At 44.1% G+C, this 12,819-nt stretch overlaps 1 protein-coding gene across 1 annotated transcript in view; it reads right to left on the bottom strand.

Annotated features, from left to right (window-relative positions):
• CEP72 (centrosomal protein 72) overlaps positions 1 to 12,819 on the bottom strand; it is a 65,814-nt gene that overhangs the window by 49,821 nt on the left and 3,174 nt on the right. Inside the window, exons 2-4 of the mRNA XM_007955807.1 lie at positions 9,476 to 9,603; positions 8,144 to 8,336; positions 7,340 to 7,448 (exon numbers count right to left, since the gene is read on the bottom strand). Coding sequence (XP_007953998.1) covers positions 7,340 to 7,448; positions 8,144 to 8,336; positions 9,476 to 9,603 — 430 coding nt within the window. The remainder of the gene's footprint in view (positions 1 to 7,339; positions 7,449 to 8,143; positions 8,337 to 9,475; positions 9,604 to 12,819) is intronic.

Genomic DNA, 12,819 nt, shown 5'->3' with positions numbered 1-12,819 from the left:
GAACACTTGATTGTATTCATGAGGAACTTGTACCTTGACAAAGAGGCTGCCATTTGAACAGAAAAAGGGGACACTTGATGGTTTTAAATCAGGAGGGGAGTGCGTCAGGGTTGTATCCTTTCCCCATAGTTATTCAATCTATATGCTGAGCAAATAATCTGAGAAGCTGGACTATATGAAGAAAAACGTGGCATCAAGGATTGAAGAATCATTAACAACCTGAGATATGCAGACGATACAACTTTGCTTGCTGAAAGTGAGGATGACTTGAGGCACTTACTGATGAAGGATGAAGAATACAATCTGCAGTATGGATTACGTCTCAATAGAAAGAACACAAAAATCCTCACAACTGGACCAATGAGCAGCATCACAATAGATGGAGAGAAGATTGAGGTTGTCAAAGAATTCATGTTGTTTGAGTCTACAATTGAGGCCAATGGAAGCAGCAGTCAGGACATTAGACAACGTGCTGCATTGGGAAAGTCAACCACGAAGGAAGTGTTTTAAGTGCTGAGGAGCAAGGATGTCTCCTTGGGGACTAAGGTGCGCCTGACACAAGTCATGATATTTCCAATCACCTCGTATGCATGTGAAAGCTGAACAATGAATAAGGAAGACCGAAGAAGATACTTTTGAGTTGTGGTGCTGGCAAAGAATGCTGAAAGTACCATGGACTTCTAAAAGAACTAACAGATCTGACCTGGAAGAAGTGCACCCAAAATGCTCCTTGGAAGCAAGAATGGCCAGACTTCGTCTCACCTATTTTAGTCATGTTGTCAGAAGGGACCATTCCCTGGAGAAACATGTCATGCTTGGTAAGGTGGAGGGTCAACAAAAGAGGGGGAGGCCTTCAACGAGATGGATTGACATGGTGGCTGCTATGACGGGCTGAAGTATAGCAGGGATCGTGGAGTGGCACAGGATTGGGCAGTGTTTTGTTCTGCTGTGCATGGGGTCTCTATGAGTCGGAGACAACTCGATGGCACCTAATAAGAACATATAATTCTTGGAGGAGCTCTGGTAGCATAGTGCCTAAGGCACTTGACTGCTAACCAGAAGGCTGGAGGTTCAAACCACCAGCCACTCCTCAGAAGGAAGGTTAGGCAATTTACTTCTGTAGTGGTGTTGCCTCGGAAAGCCAAGGAGGGGTCACTATGAGTTGGGGCTGACTCGACAGCACATAACAACAACAACATATAATTCTTGCTTGGAAAGTTTTCTCCTTCAGGGTTTTATTTATACCATCCCATTGCCTTTTCGCCTACATGGTTTCTGCTAAGAAATCAGAGCTGTCTTACTGGTTTCCCTTTGTAGGTAACTTTTTGTTTTTCCCCTGTTGCTTTCAAGATTCTTTCTGTCTTTGGTTTTGGTGAGTTTGATGGTGATATGTCTGGGTGATTTTCTTTTGGGGTCTATTCTGTTTGGGGTTTGTTGGACTTCCTGAATGGATATATTCTCATCTTTCATCATATCAGGGAAGTTCTCTTCCAACAAATCTTGAACAACGTTCTCTGTGATTTTATTTTTCTCTTCCTGTTCTGGAATTCTAGTTATACATAGGTTATCCTTTTGAAGGTATCTCACATGAAGCTTAGGCTTTCTTCATTTTGTTTTGATCTTCCTTCTAATTGATCCCTTTCCAAAGAAGTATTCAGGTATTGGTCTTCAATCCCATTATTTCTGTCTTCTATTGATTCCATTCTACTCCTTCGCCCTTTCCATGTGTTATCTATTTCTGAAAATTTAGTATTAATCTTCTCGATTTCTATCTGTAGATTTTGTATCATTTCTAATTTTTCATTTATTTTGTCATTTTATTCTTGTATTTTCTTCTGAAATTGTTCTAGGGTTTTGTCTGTGTTTTCCTTGGTCTATCTCTGAATCCATTGAAGGTACCTAAATATAATTCTTTTGAATTCCTTATCAAGGAGTTCCACTGCTGCTTCTTCCTCAGGGATGTGTTCTGGGTCTGTATCCTGCTCCCTTGTTTCTACTGCTTTATCTTACTTCTTTGTGTGGACTGTGATGGCCTGTTGTCTCTGAGACATTGTGATGTTTTTGTGTTTATATTTAATTGGTGATTGTATGTTGGAGTGATTTGCCCAAGATTTTCATTTTGCTTTTTGGGGATGTATCTGAGTAAGCAGGGTACCGTGCTCCTCTAGTCACTGGTTGGCAGCACTTATGCACTCGTCATCTGATGGGTATAATAGAAAATGAGATTGGCTGCACAGATCTCTGTTAACTATTTGTGAAAGCAGTTAAGGGTGAGTCAGGCACTTATTGGTGGTCATGTATCATTGGCCAGTTGGTGCAGATAAAAGTGGTGGCTCTCACTCAGTAACTGGAGTTGCAGGAGGTGCGGGTATGGTTGGGTCATATGGACATGGTTGCTGTCTCCCATACAGTTAGACAAAAACAACAATTGAAAAACCATCAAAAAAGTAAAAGCAAGAGGACAAAAAACACATACCGCATAAACACACAGGACCAATCACCAAAAAGTGAAGAAGAAAAAAAGGAGGAAAGGCAATAAATGAGAAAAAATATTCAAAGAAATACTTTAAAAAGCCAAAAGAAATATAGATAGAAAAAGAAGGGAAAGAAAAAACAACAACCACAGTTTCTGGGGAGGGGGGAATAAGAGAAAAGAGGTAAAGTAGGAAAATAATGATGAAAAAAATGGGAAAAATGAAAAAAGAAAACCAAGGAATGGGGAGAACCACAAGAAAGAAAAAATGGACAACAGAGAAAGGAAATAGAGAAAGATGAAAACTAGAACCTCAGAAGAGACAAAGAAAGATAAATTTGTTCATTCTTCTGACAATCCCTGGTATATCAATACTCTTCGTGAACACCATTGTTTAAATGTGTTATTTCTTGAGTTCCAGTAAGATGGTAGAATAGGCAGACAAACCACACAGACCCTCTTCAACAAAGAAAAGAGAAATAGATGGTTAAAAAACTGTTTAACAGACTGTTAAAAAACAGACAAAAAGAAACAAACTGAAAAAAAAAATCTGGGTGAGGTGGGGCAAGGCATCCATGCTCCATCAGAGCACAGAGACTGGGATGGAATTCCTGCCAGCCCAGAAGAAGGGTGTGAGTGAGGCATGGCTGCACCTCCATTCACCAAGAGGGTGTAGGGTATAAGAGTAACAAGGGGAATATAGCACCTTTTCAGTCCTCAGTGTTCGGAATGTCATTGTGGTCCTGGCAAGTGGAGCCTATTCTTAGGTCCCTGGAATCTGAGAGAACACTGTCTCTTTAAATATCCAAAATGGTCAAACAGCTTGTAAACATTCAAAATGGCCGCACCCTCCGGACATCCAAAAGCCCACAGCTCAGCCCGTCTCCCTATTCACTGCTTCCCCTTTTATTCACCGGCCACCAGCGCAATCCTCCGTGAAGCTGCTAGCTAGCAGGGAATCTTTAGGCTAATTCTTTGGCCCTAACATCACTTGGCAACATCCAAGCTGTCCATGCCATCAGGATCGCTGACAGTCCACAGCTCCAGATGTCTCCCTTTTTGCTATTCTCATGCAGGCTCTTCCACCAGTTGGAGTCTAGTCCACTTCTGACCCTTCCCTTCAAAGCTTAGGGCTCCAGGATTATCTTCTGTATCTGTGTTAATTGGTTCCTCTTTTCTTTGCTGAAGAGGGTCTGTGTAGTTTGTCTGCCTATTCCACCATCTTACTGGAACTCAAGAATTAACACATTTAAACAATGGTGTTGATGAAGAATATTGATATACCAGGGATTGTCAGAAGAATGAACAAATTTATCCTGGAAGATATAAAGCCAAAATGCTCCTTAGAAGCAAAGATGATGAAATTTTGCCTCATGTACTTTTGGACACGTTATCAGGAGGGATCAGTCTCTGGAAAAAGACTGTCATGCTTGGGTAAAGCAGAGGGTTAGCGAAAAAGAGGAAGACCCTCAAGGAGATGGACTGGCACAGTGCCTACAACAGTGGGCTCAAACACAGCAATGATTGTGAGGACGGCACAACATCAGGACGTATTTTATTCTGTTGTACACAGGGTCACTATGAGTTGGAAACAACTTGACTGTACATATCAACAACAATAAGCTTTGTATTATTTGTGGTCTTGTAACTCCCCCCCCAGAAATTGGGTGGAACTATGCAAATAAGGTGCATATGGTCCTCCGAGTAGGACAGTTAGTTTTGCTCATCCAACTAAGGTGAACGGAACACTTGTGGGAGTGGGACCATCCAAATAAAGTACATGTAACCCTTGTGCTATTGTGAGGCTGCAGGCTATGCCACTGGTATTTCAATACCAGCAGGGTCACCCATGATGGACAGGTTTCAGCGAAGCTTCCAGACTAAGACAGTCTTGGAAGAAAGAAGGGGCCATCCACTTCTAAAAAATTGGCCAGTGAAAACCTTATGAATAGCAGTGAAACACCACCTGATATATTAATGGAAAATTTTATGAATAGCCTTGAAACACTGTCTGATATAGTGCTGGAAGATGAGCCCCTCAGGTTGAAAGCCACTCAAAGTAAGACTGGGGAAGAGCTGCCTCCTCAAAGCAGAGTTCGACCTTGATGACGTGGATGGAGTAAAGCTTTTAGGGCCTCCAACTGCTGATGTGGCACGACTCAAAATGTGAAGAAACAGCTGCAAACATCTGTTAGGCCGAAGCAAACCCAAGCCACCAACATTTCAGTTAGCAGCTTCCTCCGGGCGTCAAGCCCTGATGAGACAGCCTGATAAGACAACGGAAGTGACAGAACCCGCCCAGACTGGAAAGTCCCATGCAGTGGCAAGCTTCCTCTTGTGAAGCCCCCTCATGCTAATTAAGTACAGACCCATGCTAACAGCTAATTGGACCCCACTATTTCCTTAGTGTCCCCACTTAGGTCCTCCACAAGGCTATAAACCCTCCCCTCCCCAGCCAGACGGTGCAACTTCCCGGGCCCCTCAGGGACCCGTGAACCTCGCCCGGGCCCCTCTCGGGGACCCGTAAACCTCCCCGGAAACTCAGAATAAAAACTTCTCTTTAACCTCACTTTTGTGCGTCCTTTTCTCCTTACTGTGGCCTTACAACATCCTTTAATAATTAGAACATGGAATGCATGAAGCATAAATCTAGAAAAATTGGAAGCTGTCAAAAATGAGACGGAACTCAGAAAACTGATATCCTAAGCATTCGTGAGCTGAAATGAACCGGTATTTGCCATTCTGAATCAGACAACCGTATGATCTACTATGCTGGGAATGACTGAAAACTGCCAGGAGAACTAACAATTCTGTCCTGGAAGAAGTACAGCTGGAACACTCCTTGGAGGCGAGAATGGCCAGACTTCATCTCATCTACTTTGGTCATGTTGTCAGAAGGGACCATTCCCTGGAGAAGGATGTCATGCTTGGTCAAGGGGAGGGCCAGCTAAAAAGAGGAAGACCCTCAATAAAATGGATTGATATAGTGGCTGCAACAATGGGCTCAGGTATAGCAGGGATTGTGAGGCTGGCGCAGGACTGGGCAGCGTTTTGTTCTGTTGTGCATAGGGTTGCTATGAGTCAGAGCAGACGCAATGGCAGCTAACAACAGCAGCCTTTGTTGGGGATTGATTTGCCATCCTGGTAGGCTTAAAATGAACCAAACCCAGAAGCTGGGGTGGGGACCTCACTACCACCAAGAAGAGCCAAGAGTAGAGCATGTCCTTTGGACCCAGGGTTCCTGTGCTGAGAACCTCCTACACCTAGGAGACAGAGAGCTGTACCACTGAAGACAGCATGAGATGGCAGCAGCATCAGACCAACAGGCAAGGCTCGCCGACCTATGGAGTGAGACAGTTGAGCACTTCTGGGCAGGAGGCTTTTTGGTGCGATGGGGTACCTCTGGGCCCTTATCAGCAGAGCTAAAGAGCTGTAACATCTGCCTGAGCAGGGCAGAAGCCAGCCGAGGGCTAAGTGCTAAGGCCAAGAATGAGGCAGGGCCTGGTGGCAGAGGCCTCCCTGCAGACATGGCAGAGAAAAAGCTGTCCTGATTGAAAAAATGTATCCTGAGCCATTCTTATTACTTCCAAGTTGATTCTAATCTAAATCGTAACCTGTTACTTCCCCCAATAAACCACATAACTGTTGAGTATGGTCTATGAGTTATATGTGGCCATTGCAATGAATTGCTGAACCCAGCAGAGAAGTAGAGCATGATATAGAGAGGACAGCTGGTGTCAAAATTGGTAAAAAAAAAACGGTTGGAGAGTGGAGGTATGTCTGATCCCACCTCTTAGCAGTTAGCTTTGGGCTGGTGCTAATGACGATTCGTCTCCTTCCTCCTGAAGCTAGACGAGGTCTGATAGCCACACACCATTTTTATAGGCATCTATGAAAAACCCATAGCTAACATACCTATGGTGAAAGACTGAAAACTTTGCTTCCAAGATTCGGAACACAACACAGATGTCTGCTCTTGCCACTTCTATTTAACACTGCACTAGAATTTCTAGCCAGGGCAAGAGAGAGAAAGAATGAAAATCAGAAAGGCAGAGGTCTCATCACCTGTTTGCAGGTAAGATGACCTTATACACAGAAAACTCTGACGAACCCACACATACACACAAAAAAACTATTATAGCTCAATTTATTAGTTGAGCAAAGTTGCAGCACACAAGATACACGCCAGACACACCACAAAGGTGCACCTCACACAAGGAAGATGAGCATGAACAAACCGAAAAATCTCCAAGAAACAGAAGCTGTAGGAAGTAGATGAGAATTTAGGGAAAACTGAAACTGAGAAGCTGCTATGACCATCAAATGAAAACAGGACTCCCTGGAAAAGGTCACTGCCAGAGTGAAAAAGAGCTCTTGGAGATGAACAGGACAGCTGCCACGTGACTACGTCACAGGAGGGCCACCTGGTCTCCTAGGGATGCAGTGCTGACTGCAAGGGGGCCTATAAAGAACACAGTCTATTTTCTCACACTTCTGCAGGCAAAAAGTCCAAATCAGGGGTTCCTTCTGTGGGCCTCCCCACTAGCTGCTGGTATGTGCCAGTGACCCTTGGCCTCTGACTTCCTATAGCTCAGAAGTGACTAGGATTAGGATCCACCCAACACTGGAATGACATTAACAAACAGAAGAAACAGAAAACGTGGGCACAGGAAGAGAAACTCAGTGCCTGACCATCGCCTTAGGCCAGCGGCACTGGGCACCAGGGCTTCCTTCTCCTATCTGGGTCATCTGCCCACGAAAGGGCCATTGGTGATCAAAGAAAGGCACCAGCCAATCAGACATTCCATCAACAGACGGGGCTGAGCGCCTCACTGCTCTTATGGTCAAGGGCCACTATACTCATACCTTCCACCTTTCAGGGTAGATGGGAGACTGTGCCTTGAGTCGAGAGAGTCCCCTGAAGTAAAGTGCAGTTGGGACGCTTTTCGTTCACTCTCTCTCACGGGACGATCATCTAGGAATAAAACCCACAAAAGAGCTAACAAATGGCATGACAGTGACAGGAAACAGCCTACCACCACGGGGCCCCAGATGCACAGTGACATGAAACAGCCCACATGACTGGGCCCCAGGAGCATGGTGACATGAAACAGCCCGTGTGACTGGGCTCCAGGTGCATGGTGACATGAAACAGTCCACTACAACTAGGCCCTAGGCTCCTGGTGACAGGACAAAGTCTGTATGACTGGGGCCCAGGTACACCCCCAGGCATCCTCAGGAACAGGTGGCCTATGCTGAGCTCCGCCTCATGCTTCCCCACAGGCCACACAAGGAAAGGGGCCTGAGAAGTTCAGGAAGGGGCCGAAAGTCAGAGAGTAAGGGAATGGTGAGTCCAGTGTGACTGAGCAGCTGGCCTGGTGTCTACAGCCCTAACCCTTGCTGGCACCACCTCCCTGTGCTCTCTTTGCTTACTGGGCCCCCTTGCCACCCCTCCCTAGCAGCCATCCTACAAGCATCAGTCCTACAAAAAAACACAGGTACTCTTGAGGTGCACGTAAACTGAAATGAACTCAAAGCCACTGATGGTAGAAAATCAATTCCCCTGTTAAGAAAGAACCACCCTCAGGATCACCCTTAGAGCCTGATCCTGCTTCAGTGGAGAAGAGCGTGAATGCAGTGGCCATTCAACTAGGGTAAGCGTGCACCTACCGAGCTGTCTGAGGTTTGGGAGCATGTGCACAACAAAAAGGCGGTAATCAGACTCATTCTTTACAACGGGGTTCAGCCGGAAGTCCACATCCATGAGCTCCAACAAGGAGTGGAGCCGAAATACTTCTGCTAACGAGGAAATGCAGTTGTAGTAGAGGTTGAGTCTCTCCAGCCTAGTCAGGTACTGGATGCCCTGTTAACAGGAAGAAATACTGTGTGAGTGCATGCTACGATGAATAAACGGCAAAACGGGCCAGGAGCACAAACTGGCCAACCACCTGACACAGACACTAGTAATAAACACACGTTACTGGAAACAGAATCAAAATGGGTCATGAGTACAAACTGGCCAACCCACCTAACACACATACACTCGTAATAAACACACACATTATTGGAAAGAGAATCAAAATGGGCCATGAGCACAAACTGGCCAACCCACCTAACACACACACTCATAATAAACACACGTTACCGGACAGAGAATCAAAATGAAACGTATGCTCAGACTGACTTCTGTTTTATACAATGAGATGACCATGCAGGGAGGTTTGAAATACCATGTTTGCACCAGTTATAACTGCTGTGGCCACTAACCTTTACTGAGTACTCAGCACGTGCCAAGTTCAGTGATTACCGTCATTCACTTCATCTGCACACAATCCTATCCAGTAAGAACAGCTCTCTCTCACTTTACAGATCAGAGATCCAGGCTCAGAGAGGGTCACAGTGCAGGCCTGGGCCTGCATCACACCAGGTAGGGGCCCTGTGCTTGGCTCCCTCTACACAGTGAAAGTGCCATGTTCCCTTGCAGCTTCTTTCAAAGCAAGAGCACCTCTTCACAGTGAGCCACACACGGTGCTTGCACGCCTGTCCCTGTTTGCCATCGGTCTGACTGACTCCTTCCTCACTCAGCAGAGAGCCTATCCCTCACCCTGGGGCTCAGCAAAGGCAACATGCACCACCTGTCACTCAAGGCTCAGAGGCCAAGGAGCAGAGAACACAGACCTGCAATGCAAAACGAAGAATACACAGCCGACAAAGAGGTAGAGAGCAAGTCTCTAGAGCTTAGTTCTGTTCCCTTTAAAGACACAACTGCCTTCTTCAGTGAGCTATGGCTTTTGGTTGTCTAATGTAATTTAAAGATACGATGGAATGTGTAAGGGATCTCACTCAGGATAAACACAAGAAAAACACACTCCCCCTCCAAGCGCACAGGGGGGAGTCCACACGTGCAAGCAGTCACAGAAGAGACTGCACAACCGACCACGAGTGCATGTTCCACCAGTCACAGGAATGACACTCTCATTAACAAATGAAACTAAAACTTACCTCGAGACTAACCAATGAGTTGCGTGAGAGATCTAAAGATTTTAGACTTGTTAAACTCATCAAAGAATTTCCTAGGTGTGTAATCTTTTCTTGGTAAGTCCCAGGAATTGATAATGATTGAAGTTCACCTAGGGGTAGAAAATAACAAAAATTTAAACTTTTTTTTTATTGAAAGTAAATGTTTGTAATAAAAACCTAAATCCTTAGTTTTAAAAATACAGCAGACCAACAAAAACATAAGAAGCTTGAAAGGAAAGGTAAAATGTTAACATGCTTCCCGCTGTGGGTGATACGTATTTTCCTCAAAAGCAGCTGTATTTTCCACATTTTTTAATAATGAGAGATAGTCCAAGAAAAAGTGATTCAGAAAAACAAGGAAATTCATTCCATGTTAAAGAATAGGTTATTGTGCTTAAGAGTTTCAGCTTACTCTCACTCCCAAGCTATGTCCAAACTCACAGCTTCTCTACCCCACGGCTTCTCACCCACATCAGGGTGCCTCCCTCCCATACCCTCCTAACTGGGGTATCCTGTACCACTCCCAGCTGTCTGACTCCATTGCCTGCTGCAGCCTTTATGGTGGGGGACAGTTAGTGGAACACCCCAGGGGACTGACCTTTCTACTCTTGTGCCACAGCGTATGAGGGTAGGCTGGGTGCCATGCACACAGGTACCCCCATGTGGCATGCACAGTAAGCATTTGTTAAGTACACACTGCTACAAAAACAAACGCTTCCGGGTCAAAAACACAGCCCAGGTGTGGGAACACCAATACCTACATAGAAACATTTATTTTAAAAATGCTCTTGGATTAAATTTAAACCTGGTTTGAGGACTCCCACTTTTGGACACAATGGAGTAGACAACACTTTTCCCTGTCCATCCTATTATATTAAACCTAAAAAAACTTGGACAAAAAACTGACTGACAGACTTGGATGAAGGAATAGGTCATTCACTTCTCAAAGAACTGGCCAGCAAAAATCTTAAACTTGCCTTTGAATGGACAGTAGCTAAAGCAAATGGAAGAAATGACAAGATAAAAGAGCTTAACGGAAGATTTCAAAGAGCACCTTGAGAGGACAAAGCCAATTACTGTAATGAAATGTGCAAAAACATGGAGTTGGAAAATCAAAAGGGAAGAACACGCTTGGCATTTCTCAAGCTGAAAGAAATGAAGGAAAAAATTAAGCCTAGAGTGGCAATATGGAAAATCTATGGGCAAAATATTGAATGATGCAGGAAACATCAAAAGAAGATAGAGGGAATAGAGAGTCTTTGTACCAGAAAGAAATGGTCGATGTTCATCCATTTTAGGAGGTGACAAATGATCAAGAACCAATGGTATTGAAGGAAGAAGTTGAAGCTGCATTGAGGGAAGTGATGAAAAACAATTCTCCGGGAATTGATGGAATACTCATTGAGATGTTTCAACAAACAGATGCCACTCTGGAGGCACTCACTTGGCTATACCAAGGGATTTGGAAAACAGCTACCTGGCCAACTGACCGGAAGAGATCCATATTTGTACCCATTCCAAAGAAAGGTGATTCCACAGAAAGTGGAAATTATTGAACAATATCATTAATATCACATGCGAGTAAACTCTAATGAAAATAATTCAAAAATGGTTTCAGCAGTATATTGGCAGAGAAATTCCAGAAATGAAAGCTGGATTCAGAAGAGGACATGGAACGAGGGATATCGTAACTGCTGTCAGATGGATCTTGGCTCAAAGCAAAGAAAACCAGAAGGATGTTTACTTGTGTTTTATTGATTTTGCAAAAGCATTCGATTGTGTTGCTGCTGTTCTTCTTAGGTGCCATCAAGTCATCTCTGACTCATAGGGACCCTATGCATAGCAGAACGAAACACTGCCTGGTCCTGTGCAAGCTTCACAACCCTTGCTATACTTGAGCCCATTGTTGCAGCCACTGTGTCGATTCATCTCATTGAGGGCCTTCCCCTCTTTCATTGACCCTCCATCTTACCAAGCATGATATCCTTCTCCAGGGAATGGTTTCTTCTAACAACATGACCAAAGTAGTTGAGAAGAAGTCTGGCTATTCTTGCTTCCAAGAAGCATTCTGGCTGCAATTCTTCGAGGACAGATATGTTAGTTCTTTTAGCAGTCCATGGTACTCTTGGCATTCTTCTCCAACACCACAATTCAACTTTTCTTCGGTCTTCCTTATACACTGTCCAGTTCTCACATGCATATGAGGTGAATGAAAATGCCATGGCTTGGGTTAGGTGCACCTTAGTCTTCAAGGAGCACCTTAGTCTTCAAGGAGACATCTTTGCTCTTCATCACTTGAAAGAGGTCCTTTGCAGCAGCTCTGCCCAATACAATAATACATCATCTGATATCTGGACTGCTGCCACCATTGGTGTTGATTGTAGAAACAAGTAATATGAAGTCCTTCATATGACTTCAATCTTTTCTCCACCCATTGTGAAGCTGTTTATTCAACCAGTTGTAAGGATTTTGCTTTATATTGAGGTGTAACCCATACTACAGACTGTAGTCTTTAATCTTCATCCTCGCTTTCAGCAAACAAAGTTGTGTCATCTGCGTATTGTAGGTTATTAATGAGTCTTCCTCTAATCCTGATGCCATGTTCTTCTTCATATAATCCAGCTTCTCAGATTATTTGCTCAGCATACAGACTGAGTAAGTATGGTGAAAGGATATCACCCTGATGTACTCCCTTACTGATTTTAAACCGTGCAGTATACCCTTGTTCTGTTCAAATGACAGCCTCCTGATCTATGTACAGGTTCCTCATGAGTATAATCAAGTGTTTTGGAATTCCCACTCTTCTCAATGTTATCCATAATTTGTTATGATCCAAACAATCCAAACAATTAAATGCTTTTGCATAGTCAGTAAAACACAAGTAAACATTTTTCTGGCATTCTTTGCTTTCAGCCAAGATCCATCTGACTTTGGCAATGATATCCCTCGTTCCATGTCCTCTTCTGAATCCAGCTTGCATTTCTGTAAGTTCTCTGTCAATATACTGCTGCAACCATTTTTGAATTATTTTCAGTAAGAGTTTACTTACGTGTGATATTAATAGTATTGTTCGATAATTTTCACATTCTGTGGGATCACCTTTCTCTGAATTGGGTACAAATATGGATCTCTTCCAGTCAGCTGGTCATGTAGCTGTCTTCCAAATCTCCTGGCATAGCCAAGTGAGTGCCTCCATTGGGGCAGCTGTTTGTTGAAACATCTCAATGTGTATTCTGTCAATTCCTGGTCCCTTGTTCTTTGCCAATTCCTTCAGTGCACCTTCGACTTCTTCCTTCAATATCACTGGTTCTTGATCATACGCCATC

Source organism: Orycteropus afer, unplaced genomic scaffold, assembly GCF_000298275.1.
Source record: "Orycteropus afer afer isolate SDZICR_OR568_19922 unplaced genomic scaffold, OryAfe1.0 scaffold00541, whole genome shotgun sequence".
NCBI lineage: Eukaryota > Metazoa > Chordata > Mammalia > Tubulidentata > Orycteropodidae > Orycteropus > Orycteropus afer.
This window is presented reverse-complemented; position numbering and strand designations above follow the sequence as displayed.